The sequence below is a fragment of the Protopterus annectens genome, chromosome 7.part0 (assembly GCF_019279795.1).
Source record: "Protopterus annectens isolate FY-2018-M chromosome 7.part0, PAN1.0, whole genome shotgun sequence".
Taxonomy (NCBI): domain Eukaryota; kingdom Metazoa; phylum Chordata; order Ceratodontiformes; family Protopteridae; genus Protopterus; species Protopterus annectens.
In genome coordinates, this window is record NC_056739.1 from 493,251,679 (window position 1) to 493,268,391 (window position 16,713).

The 16,713-nt window shown below is 46.4% G+C and overlaps 1 protein-coding gene across 1 annotated transcript in view; it reads right to left on the reverse strand.

Annotated features, from left to right (window-relative positions):
- Nucleotides 1–10,741: 10,741 nt before the first annotated feature.
- Nucleotides 10,742–16,713, reverse strand: part of LOC122806000 (uncharacterized protein K02A2.6-like) — a gene marked incomplete at its 3' end in the record, with an annotated part of 84,769 nt that continues 78,797 nt past the window's right edge. The window contains 2 exon segments of the mRNA XM_044076241.1: nucleotides 10,742–13,231; nucleotides 13,644–14,339. Of these exon segments, the coding sequence (XP_043932176.1) occupies nucleotides 10,742–13,231; nucleotides 13,644–14,339 (3,186 nt within the window).

Consider the following 16,713-nt stretch of genomic DNA (forward strand, 5'->3'; position numbering starts at 1 on the left):
GAGTTTGTTCCCTGTCTGCTCTTAAGGGAAATTGTGCTTGGTGGAGAAAGCTGCATCTGAAAATACCGTGTGTATCTATCTTTGTTCCAATTGAATGTCCCTCACTGGTGTCAGTGGTGAGGATTGAGGCTCCCTGATTACTGGCCCAGATGAGGGGCTTCATATATTGGTGAGGAGTAGTGGGGATATTAATTGAAGTTCTGTAGCCTGTGGGCATAAGTCACTGAAGGTGTGTGTATTCTCAGCAGTCACAAGGTAAACATACACAGTTTAATTTTCTCAACAGTTTTGTTTATTTTGTGTTACTTTAGTTTAGTCAGGGAAAGTAGGCAAAGATGTCAGCAGAGGATTATAGCAAGCTGACAAAGAACCAGTTGGCTAAGGTGTGTGAAGCCAAAGTACTGGTGCATGCCAACCTGACTAAAGAGGAAATTATTTCAGCTGTGGTCACAGCTGTAGCCCAGACCAGCAACCAGGAGGATAACCAATTTGGTGATGGAGATTTGTAGCCCTCAGAAACAGGACAGTTCACCTTTTCCTCAGAGGACCTAAAACCCTGTTTGGAGTTACAGATGAACTGGAGGCCAAATGTTTGGAATTAGAATTGGCAGAGCGACTGCAGCAGGGGCGGCCACAATGGTGCAGCAGTTAGTGATGCCACCTCACAGCAAGAAGTTCTCTGGTTCGATTCTTGGCTGGGGTGCCTTCTGTGCAGAGTCTGCATGTCCTCCCTGTGGTTGCGTGGGTTTCCTCTGGGTGCTCCCATTTCCTCCCATATTCCAGAGACATGCTGTAGGGGGATTGGACACTCTAAATTGGCTCTAGGCATGAGTGCGTGGATGTGTGTGCCTTCTGTGGGAGGTTCGGCACCGGGCTGGAAACTCGACACCATAAAACCCCACTGCCAATCATGAGCAGACAGGTGATCCACTGTGGCGACCCCTAACTGGGAAAAGCCGAAAGAAGAAGAAGAAGAAGAGAGACTGCAGCAGGCAAAACAGATGGAATTAGAATCAGCAGAGAGGCTGTGGTATGTGGAGGTCACAGAAAATAAGAGACTGCGGAGTTTGGAAGCTGAAGAAAATGAGAAGCAGCATCAACATGAGAGGGAGATGCTGATTCTTCATCAGGGTCATGGAGGTAATGGGGAAGGGAGTAACTGAACCTCAGAAGCAATAAAGGTCAGTAAATTTCTTCCACAGTTTACAGAAGGTGATAATTTTGATAGATTTATTCATATATTTGAAAGAGTATGCAAACAGTATAATGTTAACCAAGGGTGCTGGGTACGTTTCCTGCCCCTACTCCATGGTAAAGCTGTAACTGCTGTTTCTAAATTGTCTAATACTGATTGTTTAAACTATGATAAAGTTAAACAATGTTTATTGAAATGTTTTAAGTTAACACCTGACACAGAAAAAAAGTGTCATGAGCATAGACGCAAGTCAAATAAAAGTGTATGTGATTATATTGCTGAGGTAAGCACTTGTTTTCATAGGTGAGTGAATGGGTGTCAGGTCACCACTCTTGAAAGGCTGGCAGACCTTTTGGTGAGGGAACAAGCCCTTAACACTTTACCTGAGGACATGAGAATCTGGTTGGCAGACGGAGTATAACTCTGCAGATCAGCTGGAAAAAAAGGGATCTCTACTTAGCAAGCAAGGCATCACTGCACAAGAATGGGATACCCAGTGCTATACATGGATATAAGGGAACCCATGGCGGGCAGCCTAAACCATCCTAACAGAGTCCACCAGTAGCAGGGGAAGCCACTAGTTCATGTGCATGGCCAGGATCAAGGTTTAGGTTTTCTAAATGTGACCAGTGGGGCCATGTAGCATACAGATGTTCCTGAAAGCAAGGTGGGGAACAAAAGGTGGGGGAGCCAGCAAGTGGGAATAACAGAATGCCAGTGGTAAGTTGTCTGGAGATAACATAGTTACCAAACTATCTTAGTGGATGGAAAACAGGCCACTGCTAAGAGAGATGCAGCCTCTGACATAACCGTTGTGAAGCCTGTAATGGTTAAAGAGGAGCAGTACTTGTTTGGGCAGGTCCACTCCAGTCCTTCCTAAATCCTTGACTGGTGGTCCCTTGGGCAGAGTGAGTGCAAGGGCAGAGGTGAGTGGTAGCACCCAGGCTGACAGTGAAGCACTGCTTTCAGAGGATACCAGATTTCCTGTGGAAGGGGAGCTGGGAAGTCTCACAAAGGTAGAGCTGAAACAGGCTCAGCTCTCGGACCCCCTACACTGAGAGGCTTGAGGGTGGTAGCTGGGGAGGCACCTGATTCTCAAGGAAAAGGCAAGTCTGTATACTGCAAGAAAGGGTTATTGTATAGAGAGTGGACCCCTGAGGGAGGGCTAGAGGGTGAGGTAATACAGCGTTTGGTAGTGCCTAAACCCTACCATCTGGCACTTCTAGTCATAGCCCATAACATTTCTTTTGCAGGTCATATGGACATAAAGCATACCAAGAGACATATTATGCAGAACTTTGTTGCCTGGGATTGCAAGGGATGTAACAGGGTACTGTGGAACTTGTGAGCAGTGCCAAAAAGTAAGCAAGCAGGAGACAAGGTCAAAATCCCTTTGATGCCTTTGCCTGTGATCGAGGAGCCATTCAGGAGGGTAGCAATGGAAATTGTGGTACTTCTGAGTACCCAAGTTCCACAGGGAAGATGTATATCTTGGTGGTAGTAGAGTATGCTACTAGATACTCTGAGGTAGTGAAGGTGCAAATGCTTTGTTAGAGATTTTCAGCAGGGTATTTTTCCCAAGAGAAATACTGACTGACAATTTCATGTCAGACCTGCTGGCTTGTCTGTTGAAGCACTATGGGGTGAAGCATCTAAAGATCACCCCTGCCACACCCAGACTAATGGGCTTGTGGAGAGGTTAAACTCTACACTAAAGATTATGCTACAGGCATTTGCAGACCTCTTTAAGAGAGAGTGGGACAAATGCCTGCCCCATCTGCTGTTTGCATATAGAGAGGTACCCCAGGAATCCACTGTTTTTTCACCCATTGAGTCGCTGTATGAGAATATGGTGAGGGGGGCTTTAGATTTAATTTGTGATGAGTGGGAGGGTGTGTATGAATCCCATAAGGAATCTGTTGGGGCATATGTCCTAAACCTCAGGACATGGCTCAGGGAACTCATGGGCTTGGCCCAGGAGAACCTGGCAAAAGCCCAGCAGCAGAAAAAGGTCTGGTATGACAAGAATGCTCAAGCCGTAGAGTATGCTGTGGGATATCAGGTTATAGTACTCATTCCTGTCAGGCACAATAAGCTGCAGGCAGCTTGGGAGGGACCCTTTGAACTGTTAAGCAAGGTTTGTGATGTTAACTACATGGTAGAACTGTTAGGCAAGAGGCAGGGGCACAAACTGTACCATGTTAACATGATGAAGCCTTACCATGCTAAAGAGGCTCTTGTACTGAGTATTTGCAGTGGGTGGCAGGAGGAATCTGAGAAGATCTATGGCTACATTGAGCCAGCCAGCAAAATGCCAAGTTACTAAGGTGGGGCCTAGGGTTGCAGGCATATGATATGACAGTCAAGCACCATAGTGGGGTCAGCAATGCCAATGCAGCTGGGTTCTCAAGACAGGGCATGGATTAATGTATTCCTAGACAGGCTCATTTCTCTCAAGCCATGTTTCTCCAGGGTCAGTTGAGAAACTAGCTTGAGTCTTCAAAGCAGGGAGAGATGTGATGACATGATGTATTGTAGCACAAAATCCAAAAGGCAGAGCAAAGTCAAGGTTCACATATTAAAATTATAAATAAAAATAAAAATTATTTCAGCAACGCAAAATTAAAGTAAATGTTTAATACGACAATAAAGCTTTCGGGACCAACAACCCTTCATCAGTGTAAAAAACATGTAATTAACATCTTCTTTAAATACATTGCAAGATTAACACAACCAATAAAAAACAGTTATGGCAATCAACAATTAAAATCCTTAAAGAACTAAAGTGTTTAATGCAAGCACATTTGTTTATATTTTAAAATACGTTTTAATGATTCTGTCTGGTTAAATCCGGGTGAGAATTTGCGTGCAACCGGAGAATCCAATTATATTCTTTTATTTCCAATTTATTCTTAATGTTCCCTCTAGTCAAGTTCTTAAAAACTTTGGGCAGGATTCACGAAGCCTCCGTGTAAGAGTTATAACTCATACACGGAGGCTGCAGTTAAACGGAGTGATGTCAGCATGCTCTGCATATTAATGAGAGCATGCTGAATCACACTGAAGGCCAACACGGTCCGTGTAAGACAGTAGGAGGCGTGTCCGTAGGCCGAGCCCTGTAAGCGGACACGCCCCAGAAGAGGAAAAGTACCCAATACCCACGACAGAGTCCACGGAAATGTGAATAAACAGAACACAACACATGCCCCCACAGACTATGAACAGAAAACATATAAATAAACATGTTTCATATTTTTTTTTAAATTGTAAAAATGTTTAACCGTGAGTGCGCTCGTTTGCGCGGCGCAGCTACAGTTAGCAGTCAGTGGGAAAGCATATAAGAACTAAATATGCAAAATAAGCCAGGAAGAAATAGCGTAGCGGTAGAGATGTTGGCTGAAGAGCAGGCATTCATGGTTCGAGCCCCCACAACACCAATTTTTTTTTTTGCAAAATAAGCAGGAAACAAGTCCCTGACAAATATGTACACATAAAACCACAAGTTATGTAAAATGTAATGAAATAGCCCATTTATATTGAAGACATGTGAGGTAACAAAAGACTAAAAAATGCCAGATGTGCTCATAGCTGAGCTACAGTTTAACAGAGGGAGTGCATCTGCCCGTAGATGAGCAGTGGTTTAACTGGTGCAAAATGAGTGCCTGTAGCTGAGCAGTGGTCTAACACGCTAAATCTATGTGCCCCTAACTGAGCTGAGTGGAATATGCGTGCCGATAGCCAAATGAGGCTTAAACCAGCGTACCCTGTTTGCGCGGAGCTGCGCACCGCGCAAACGAGCTAACCGATGGGCAACGTTGAGCAAGCCGTATCAAAACTGCCTTTACACAGACACACCCCTCAGCATGTCTAGACAGTCATGAAAAATAAAAAGCAGTGGCCAGGTTCGAACCCAGGATACTATACACCATAGTCAAGGTACAGAACCACTAAGCCATGACAGCAGTACCTGTAAATGCAATAATAGCTAATATCTAGGAATGAATACAAACTAGAGCATGACAATGCAATTTTACTGAAGTTGATACAATTCCAAAATGGCCAATCACAGATATGTGCGGGAAAAACGGACTCTATAAGCCCCATAGGCGGGAATACACAGCATAAACAATTGTAGAACTGACCTGCAGGCAGAATGACAGGAGTAGGAGAGGGTAGTCGCTTTCGAGCACAGAGGTGGGGTGTTGAGGAGTCCAGGTACATGGTCTGGCTCCTAGTCCATAATCATGAGGCCCAACTCATGCAGGGCCAGGTCCTCTGGGGAGCATACACGGCTGAGGCGTGGGACCGGTTGGCTCATGATCTCACCAGTGCCACAGGGATTCCTAGGACTGGTGAGCAGGTCCGTCACCACCATGCAGACCTGAAGAGACGCAAGCAGGACCAACTGAACCTTTGGATCCAGGAGGCCCGGCAAACACCCAACGCCCCACTACTGAGTAAGTAACATTTAATTATGTATGTAAAAATTAAACTAGCTGATATTATGGAGATGTGTATTCCAATATTACTTCATTTATATTACAGCTGCAGGTGTCCGTTCTGTGAACCGCAGAGCCTATGGCGATAGGCTGGTGCGGTTGCGCCACCAGGCAGGTCAGTAATCCACTACCAGTAACTGTAAAGAAATATAAAAGTATGACAGTCAGCAAAAGAGTGCAGTGTAGTCAGTAAGGAATAACATCTGCAAGTAACAGTGTGAAAGTGTATGCAAGTATTGCTTGATTACAAGAGTTTTCAGCCTGTAAGTTTAACCTAAACATGAAACTGTCCGACAAATATTCTGAAATAAAAATGCCCTGCCTGTAAGAAAATAGTACACAACCTGCAGCAGGCTGAAAAGTATAGCTGCAGAAGATGATGAAATCACATGTGTGAAATATATCCCTGTGGAAATACTGAAACATGACAGAAGTGAGACTGCTGGAAAGGATTGTAATAACTACTGTTAAAACATGTCAATAAAGCCTAGAAGTACCATCCTGAATAGTAAAATGAAAGCAAGTGAGAGAGTGTGAGAAAGTGTCATGAATCCAGCAATACAGTAGTAATAACCCCTGAATAAAGTATACTGCAGTCAAGACAGAATGAAATGCATGTGAGATTCAAAACCAAACAGCGAAATCTGTTCAAAGTGTTGCTGCATGTGGAATGTGTATCCCAAAATCTGGATATGTTGCTCTCAGTCTGAAATACGCAGATAGGATGATTGTCTGATATACCAAACATCCACACTTGTCTACAGCTATATAAAGCAAATGTAGCAAGATGATGTAGCTGAACAAAGCTAGATATGAATGTGTATGAAGAACACTAAAATGTATATTGATGTTGCAGTGACAGTCCTATCACCAAGGTGAAATAGTTATCATATAGGAAACTGTAGTTAGAACAGTAGTGTGTATATAACTGTAGCTATTAGAAATGTACAGCATATGTATTGTTATTCGAAGGTGTTAATATTACTGTCTTTACCCCACCCTATAACCACATATAACCCATTCCACGTGAACATGGTATGTGCAATCACAATTAACACCCCTGGACGTTTGTCCTGTTGGGTCATATATATCTGCATGTCTGTTGATGCATCTGCCCTGTTCATACATCCGCACCTGATGGCCTGTTGCCATCAATTAACCCTGCATGTTGTTGGACTGTGTATTTCTGTTCAAATTATGCATGTGTTATGCACGCTGTTCAATGGTGTGAATATCTGGGTGTTTGGTTAATGGGAATACTAATGCATGCTGCTACAACTAATTGTGAATGGTATTATATGTCACTAACCCAAACTGTCATGACATAATGCAAAACATAGGACGACAGGGAAGGCGGGTTCCAGCGGACCCACCTCTCCCACCTCAGCTGGCGAGTGCACCTGGCACTAGTGCCGAGTCCGGACCCTCCTCCGGTGGCCCTGTGCCACCTGCGGGTGGAAGCGCTGCAGGGGATGGGGCTCACCCCCCCCCCCTCTGCAAGTGTGGCCGGAGGAGAACCACCACTCACCCTCCGTAGCATCCGGACTGTGGTGCGTAGGGAGATTTGGGACTTTGTTCTTGAGCCCCTATGCCAGCTCGAGGCACGGGTGGCGCAACTAACGGGCATGCCTGTTGCCTCGCCTACACAGCCCCCAGCACAGCCCCATCCTGGGCAGTGAAGGAACAGTGGCAACTGCCTATGGGTGGGGATATCAGTTCCACTGTTGCCATCTGTGGGCTCATGGGCTCTGGATATCCAAACCTCCATCCCCGTCAATTGTGTAACCCCCCCACATGTGGCATACACTGCCCCTGTATGCGTCTTGTTTGTCTTGTCTGTTTACCTACCCAACCTACCTCCCCAGCTGTACCGACTTCCTTCACCTGACATACCACTCTCACCTGAAAAAAAAAAAAAAAAAAAAGGGCACTCTGTACCCACAAAAAAATTACGCCCCATACATAGCTGCCCACTCCGCACACATGTCTGCTGGACATGGAACCTATCAATTACAATTGGCTGTACAACAAGAATTATTGTTGTCCTGACACCTCTCTCAGGGGTGGAAGGTTTCAAATGTCACACCAAATTACATACATATGCACAGCTGTTGCTGATGAAGAAATGGGCAGCTATGGGCCTTACCTACATCCCTCCTGCACATCCCAAGCTTGTTTCCCTACTGTCTTACCCTCTTTGTGACCCCTTTTTCACCACTTTCCTGTCTCCCCATTTTCTTTTCTTTCAAAGAAAATAGCGCGGGTGTGCGCCAGAGTAAGCACCGTTAAGCGGTTGTAAGCGGGTGTGCGTGGAGCTAACCGCCAGTGCGCATGCGTGAGCTCCGCGCAAACCAGTGCTAGCCCGGTTACAACTGCTTAAAAGTGCCTTAGTCACTGTGATTGACAGGTCCTGTACTCAGTTCAAAAGAAAAATAAAATCCCACTGTCAGTCCCGAACCCAGGACCTTGGAAACACTAGTCTGTACGACCTACCACTAAGCCATGACTCTTATACAAAAACATTGTGCTAAAATAAATATAACATGTAATAGTAGGGATGAATGTAAAGGGAATATAGGATGTGTAGTACACAAAGCATGTCATTTAAACTTACTGTCAAAACTACTGGATTTCCATAATATTAGTGTGTGAACAGAAACAGCCATGCTAGTTGGCAGCTTGTAGATAATAAGGTCAGTTAAAGTACATAGATATATGTATGCATATGTACATATATATATATATATATATATATATATATATATATATATATATATAAATATATCTATATATAGTTGTAGGAGTCAATGTGCATACACACTTGCTACAAGGAACATGAGAGAGGAATGGAGAATTGTGAATATACAACACAGCCTGAAGCATGAGAGAGATACTAACCTTTACACTCACAGAACACTGTCCACAGCATACCAGCATGGTCCCGCCCTCACAATCTGAAAGGGCAACGCCTATCCCACATACCCTTTTATAGCACTGACCTGAAATCACAGTGAGAACTGCAATCAGTACACAACTGGCTGTATGCAATTAGCAAATGCTGGCTTACAATTGGTGCAGAGGCCATCACATGGACCTATGCAGATACCTACAAAAGCATCCAGTGCTAACACTCCCCACATGCAATACATTCATTGCATTGTCTGTAAGCAGACAGAGGGAGAGCGAGAAGTGAGAGAGAGAGAGAGAGAGCAAAAAATAATAGAAACCAGACACTGTGACTCTGTAACCCGAAGCTGTCAGCACTGACAGTAGCAGCAGCAAGCAGAAGCTGTGGTAATGCAACCAGCTGCGACAAACAGAGGTAATGCAAAGTAGCAGGTTAATAGTGTGCATACTGTGAACCCTCCAAATGTGTCATAGGTCTGTATCCATAGGTATGTCCATATGATATGTTGTGTGTACGTAGTTCCACCAAAAGGGGATGACCATACATCACATGTCAATCAGTCATAGGCCAGGATCCTGGCAGCATGTGTCTGTGCGTTGGCCCAGCAATGGCTGTAGTGACTGCTTTGAAATGTCAGCCAGGCTCAAAAGTCAGGATCAGCCCATCCCAAAGGCACACTGGCTGGGAACAAGTGTCTGCAGGTACCTGATGTCACTGCATATGCATCCCATACTGCATAATTCCATAGCTTAGCAGACCAGGCCCGTTATGCATATGATGTGGTAATTCCCAGGGTCAGTCGAGGTGCCCCCTTAGTGGTGTGGGACCACTGTTGCTGTATGCCACTGTCCAGGTACATATCCTGTAGCACGGCCAAGATAAACTATCAGTGTTACATGCGGTGGTATGTCCTCTCAGAGTGCCGGTAGCACACATCCAGGGGGACCACGAGGTCACAGTGATGTTGTGTGTTCTCCTCTGCTGAGGGCGGCCCTCACCTGGACATGTGAGATGATAGGGAGGTTACATCCAGCTGGGATAAATATTTCAAAGGTGGGGGAGAAGGAGGGGGGATATGTGCACCGAACATGTCTGCAGGATTGTTGCCAATATCCGTGTGTTTGGTGAATGTTAAGTAGGTGTGGATTAACACAGAGCATATCTGAGGCATGTGGTCCATATGTGTAACATAACTGAAGAAGGCCTTGTGGTCATCCATAGTGTTTATTTCCATTTCCCTCCCAGAGTAGGCCGTGGCTGTTGTTATGATGGACCGTAGCGTAGTACCAGTGCTGACCACAGATGCCTACCCTTAATGTGAATGTGCTCTGTCCTGCAGTAGCCTCCTGCTATTGTTATACAATCTGCCTCTGTCTGGGGTCCACTGGACAGGATGCCTAACCTTTGTGCATAGGGTCTGTGTTATATCCTGGTAAATAAGGAGACCACACGGTTTCTGGAGTTGTAAGGTCTTTCTTTATTAAGAGCCTCCAGGTGCGCACCCATGCTACATCTCACAACTTCTGCAAGTCATCCATACACCGGAACCAGCAAGTTACCAGAGAATACAGAACCAACATTACATGTTGCAATCCCCACAGCGCCCCTACAGTACAACAACAACATTACCAGCCCGAATACTACATCCCTCCCCTTTTAAGCTATGACATAACCCCTTACATCAGCAAACTAGGGAGCAAGTTCAAAACAATGCATTTAGTCACTTACTTCTAAATAACGGGCTAGTTATTAACTGGTTACCATTCAATCTAGCTATGTTGTTCTTGTAATCAATACATGCACTTTTTTTTAACATTGATAGTCCTTCAAGTAACTAGGTTTAACCAGCACACGCTTAGAACGGCGCAGTGGTACCACCTTAGGTGACTCCGGTGTCACAGCTACCACTTCAGGTATCGGTATGTCCATCCCTGGAACAGTTGGATCCTCAGGAACCTCTCCTTCCACGTCCCGGTGGTCTCCCTTGATTGGCGATCCTCCGGCCACTGCGAGCCCTGGTTCCGAACTGAACGGTATTTCCGAGGCTGGCAGTTCCATGGAGTCCTTCTGTTCACTCCGCAGAATCTGGTCTACATGTCTCCTCACCAAGAAATCTCCATTCAACCTCACCTGGTACGATAATGGACCTGTACTCTTGACAATGACCCCTGGAATCCATTTAGGTCCATAACTGAAATTTCGCGTCATCACTGCATCTCCCTCCAGAAAACTTCTCTCTCTCCGTCGTCGATCATGACATTCTTTTTGCCTCCACTGGGTCCTCTCTACCTTAGCTCGGACGTTTGGATGCACTAGATCCAACGTGGATCTTAATCTCCGTCCTTGCAACATCTCGGCAGGTGACAAACCCGTGGTAGACTGGGGTGTGATACGGTAGTTGAATAACACCCTTGACACTTTTGCTGCTATACTTCCTTCTCCGGACTTTTTCATCATTGCTTTAAAAGTTTGGACAGCCCTCTCAGCACAACCATTTGAAGCTGCATGGTATGGTGCTGATGTGATGTGTACGATGCCATTTTTTCTCAGAAAACCCTTGAACTCTTCACTCGTGAAACATGAAGCATTATCTGATATAATAGTCTCTGGCAGTCCTTGGCTACTGAAACTCTTCCTCAAGCATTCAATGGTAACGAGGGAAGTGGGTGTTTTGACTTGATAGGCATCCATCCATTTAGAATGAGCATCCATGATTATCAAAAACATGGCCCCCATAAAAGGTCCGGCATAATCTATATGAAGTCTCTGCCAAGGTCTACTCGGCCACTCCCATGGATGTAGTGGCGCCGCCACAGGCAAGTTGCGATGTTGTTGACATGTTTTACACTCATTCACAGTGACTTCAATATCGTGGTCCAACTTGGGCCACCAGAAATAACTTCGGGCTAAGGCTTTCATTCGTGTGATACCCACATGACCTTGGTGCAACTGCTGTAAAAGTGCCCCTCTTCCTGGGGACGGAATTATCACTCGTGCCCCCCACAGTACGCATCCAGCTTGCACACTCAGCTCTGTTTTCCTCACCTCATAAGGCCGAAAAACTGGATCCATTTGTTGAACTGGCCAGCCTTGCTGGACCCACTGAAACACTCTAGCTAGCACCGGGTCTTTGCGTGTCCATTCACTCAGTTCCCTGGCAGACACCAACGTGATGTCCTCCATCATCAAAACTCGGTCCTCCGCTTCCTGTTCTTGGAAATGCCCTGGTATCGGCAGACGACTTAGCGCGTCCGCATTACTATGGTGTTTTCCAGGCTTATAAACAATCTCGTATTCATAAGCTCTCAATGTTACAGCCCATCTCTGAATGCGGGGAGAAACCATCTGCGCCACTGCTTTCATCTCGTTGAACAGTGACAGCAAAGGCTTATGATCGGTGCAAATAGTAAACTTCCTCCCATAGAGGTATTTGTGAAACCGCTTAATGCCAAACATGACAGCCAAACCCTCTTTATCTAACTGGGAATAGTTTGACTCCGCTGGTGTCAAAGTTCGTGACATGAACCCAATGGGTCTTTCTTGTCCATCTGGCATCCGGTGTGCCAACACAGCCCCTAACCCATAAGGTGAGGCATCACATGATAAAATTAAGTCCTTCTGACTATCGTAGTGCACCAAAACCTCTGAAGACTGCATTAGTTCCTTTGACTGTTCAAACGCTCTGTCCTGTTCCTCTTGCCACGACCACTGAGCCTCCTTCCTTAATAGCTTATGTAAAGGAGCTAACAGCGTTGACAGATTTGGCAGGAACCTGTTATAATAGTTGAGTAAGCCTAAATAGGCTTTCAGCTCTGTAACATTTGTGGGTGCTGGCGCCTGTTGAATGGCTTCCACCTTGTTTCGCAAGGGGTGTAGGCCCGATGCATCCACCTTGTAACCTAGGAACTCTGCTTCCTTTGCCATGAAAGCACATTTACTCCGCTTCACTCTCAGACCTGCCTCTCGCAGTCATCTCAACACCTCATTCAGCATCTCCAGATGCTCTCGAATGTTCCTACCCGTCAACAGGATGTCGTCTAAATACACAGCCACCTTCGGAATTCCTGCCACCAGTCCCTCCATTATTCTCTGGAAAATAGCTGGACTCGAGGAAACCCCAAAGGGTAAACGATTGACTTGGAACAAACCTTTGTGTGTGTTAAGGGTGACATATGACTTTGACCCTTCTTCCAGCACTACCTGTTGATATGCCTGACTGAGGTCCAGTTTACTAAACCTTTCACCTCCCGACAGCTTTTCAAACACATCCTCCACCTTGGGCAAGGGATACTGCTCCAGCTTCGAGACTTGGTTCACTGTTAACTTGTAGTCACCACATATGCGCACCGTACCATCTGGCTTTAATACGGGAACAATTGGTGCGGCCCATTCCGCAAACTTTACTGGTTCAATTATACCTTGCTTAGTGAGTCGCTCTAACTCAAACTCAACTTTCTTCTTCATTGCGTATGGTACGGGTCGGGGTTTGTAAAATCTTGGCGTTATGTTTTCTTTAACGTGTATTTTTGCTGGTGGACCCCTCCAGGTCCCCAGTTCCTCTTTGAAAACTTCTTCGTTATTCTCCAGCACCTCTTGCAAGGTCAGGCCCTGCTGTTCTACTTTATGGAGCTGTAGGCAGTTCATATCCAGCTCCTTTAACCACGCCCGGCCTAGCAGGTTTGGTCCCTTACCTGCTACCACCATGACTGGCAACTGTTTGGCTTGGTCTTTATATCTCACAGTCACCTTCACCATCCCCAATGTGGGAACTATTTCACCGGTATATGTTCTCAAAGTCACTGAACAGTCCTGCAGCTTCGGAGCTTCTCTAGGCCATAACTTCCCATACTCAGCCTTTGACAGAACTGTTACACTACACCCCGTATCCACTTCAAACTGCACCATTTTACCATTCAAGTCCAACTGGGTTTTAATGGGATCAACTCTTTCCCACCTGGCCTCTTTCATGTTAAACATGGTAAACACTTCCTCGGCTTCCCTGGTTTGTTGATCCGTACCTTCACGCATGTGGTGTGCATACTGCCGTTTTATTTTTCGGTTTCCCTTTCTGTCCATTGTACTGCTCTTTTCCTCTCCCTTTTCTCGGCTGGTCCCGAGAGAGCGTTGAGCGGCACATTTTTTTCACATGGCCCTTTTTTCCGCAAGCATGGCATTTTTCGTTTAAAAAACGACAGTTCCGTGACAGATGTTCACCTCCACACCTGTAACAAGCATACTGACCAGACTTCCCTTGTGGTTTATGCTTCCTGACCACCTTATGCACTGGCAGAGGGGTAGCACTCCTGCTCCCCACCCCTTCAATGGTTCTTGGCTGTAAATCTCGAATGTCTTTATTCGCTGTCTCTATAGCCTGTGCCAACTTCAAGGCTTTTTCAAACGACAACTCAGGCTCTGCTAACAATCTGCGTTGTATGCGGTCATCTGCAATGCCACATACGAGCCTATCTCGTAGCATTTCTGTCAGTCTGTCCCCATAATCACAATGTTGCGCCAGTTCCCTCAACACTGCGACATACTCCATTACCGTTTCATTGGCCCTCCTAGTCCTGGAATTTAACTTGAACCTTTGGACTATTGCACTCGGCTTCGGGTTATAATGTGACTGAAGCAAGCTCGTCAACTCTGTGAACGATTTGTCCCCCGGTTTGTCAGGACTCAATAAGTTCCTCATCAGACTGTACGTCTTGCTGCCCACCGAGCTCAGCAATATGGCTCGCTTCCGACCCGCTTCCATTATCTGGTTTGCCACAAAAAAATGTTCCAACACTTCACAATACTCCTCCCAGGTCTGTGTCTGACAGTCGTATGCAACCAGTGACCCCAACATGGAACCAGACATCACTCCAGCAGGCCCAGTCTCTTCGTTGTTCAACATGAACTGCACCCCACCGTTTCACTCGCAGCGGACTCGGAGGCATCCCATCCTCGTCGCCAATATGTTATATCCTGGTAAATAAGGAGACCACACGGTTTCTGGAGTTGTAAGGCCTTTCTTTATTAAGAGCCTCCAGGTGCGCACCCATGCTACATCTCACAACTTCCGCAAGTCATCCATACACCGGAACCAACAAGTTACCAGAGAATACAGAACCAACATTACATGTTGCAATCCCCACAGTGCCCCTACAGTACAACAACAACATTACCAGCCCGAATACTACAGTCTGGGTTAGACATGTGTGTGCAAGTGTCATGCAATCCGTGGCATGTCCATGGTAAGCATTTGCAAAGGGGTCAGCAGTGTGGCTTGTGGCTTCCACTGGCCCAGTGTGCTGCATGGATACCATCTCAGTCCCAGCAAGTGAATAACTGTCTAATCACATACATATCAAAGTAGTCTACTGTGCTGATGGTGGTGGTGGGATATGTATATCCAGGCCGAGTAACGTCTGTCCACATCACAGTAGTGGACGGTGTCCCACATACAGTACCTTGGGATGAACCCCCAGAGTGAGGTTGTGCATTGCACCTGTCAGTGTGTGCTGACCGATGGGGCATGCTACTATGTTGTGTGGAATGTTGCAGGTATTGTTGCACAGGTGTTGGCTGAGCACTGATATCTGGCCATGTACCTGTGTATCCACCACGACACACACACATGCAACATATGGGAGTAGTAGTATATCTCTACACATGAGTATCATGTATAGTATGTGTGCCATATATTGCTGACATGGTCTGCTGATATCCTGTCTGTGTTCTCTTCCAGGGAGATGGCGCGACAGTGTAACCCTGCCTACTCTGTGGCGAAAGATGAGGAGATCCACCAGAGCCTGGTGCGGGAGTATGACATCCTGTTTTCCCGCACCAGTCAGAATCAGCAGGAGAGGGCCGCACTGTGGCAAGACCTTGTCCGTAGGGTAAATGATATTGGCACGCATAACAGGACATATGAGCAGGTACGACATCACTGCAGTGATTTAATCCGAAGTGTCCGGCAGCGTGCATCAGATATCCACAGGCAACAGGTTGCCACAGGAGGTAGGGTGGCCACACATCCCCCTCACCAGACTGGAAGGGCTACTCCTAAGTGTTGTGGCTCCAGCCCCGGAACACCAACAGCAGTACACCTGCATTATGATGGAGGCTGGTTCCACACAGCAGCACGACATGGAGCGTGCAGGTAATATGCCATATGTACACCTGACTGTTCTGTACACTGTATCATATGCAATATCAATGGCACAGATGTGCCCACTGACATTAATCTCATCATTACTGCAGGTCCCTCCAGGGTTACAGCGAGACAGGCCATCCATGCTGGTGAGTGTGTTTAACATAACCTATAATAGTCCTGATAATGCTAGTAACAGTAGTGTAACTCAGTAGTGTTCTGTGTGTATACTGCAGGGTGTGCATGTGTGCATGTGTGCATGTGTGCCTGTGCCCATGTGTGCATGTGTGCAGGTATGCCTGTGTCCACGTGTGCATCTGTGCATGTGTGCCTGTGTCCACGTGTGCATGTGTGCATGTGTGCACGTGTGCATGTGTGCATGTGACCATGTGTGCATGTGTGCATGTGCCCATGTGTGCATGTGACCACGTGTGCATGTGTGCATGTGTGCATGTGTCCACGTGTGCATGTGTGCATGTGTCCACGTGTGCATGTGTCCACGTGTGCATGTGTGCATGTGTGCCTGTGTGCATGTGTCCATGTGTGCATGTGTGCATGTGTGTATAAGTGCATCACTGGTAACAATGTCTGGAGACTGTAAACTGTGTTTCCTGTCTTCATCCCACAGGTTCTGGGGCTGCTCTGGTGACCTGCAGCAGGGAACCTGAATCCTGTGCCACGGCTACTGGTAATGATGATATTTGTGTAATGGTACAGGAAGGTGTGTCAGGGTCTGCCATTGGTCAGCCAATTGACAGTACACAGCTGTCAACCCCATCATTGCGCACAGTCATCCTGCCTGTACATCCTTTGTCACCATTATCCTTAGGTGATGGACAGGATACAGCGGGCATAGACCAGGGTAATGTGGTACCTGTGGCACATGCGTCCCCACACAGCAGCCATGGGCAGGGTCCTCCGATGGTACCACACAGACAGTTGCCCATGGGTTCTCGTGGGAGCATCCGTGGGCATA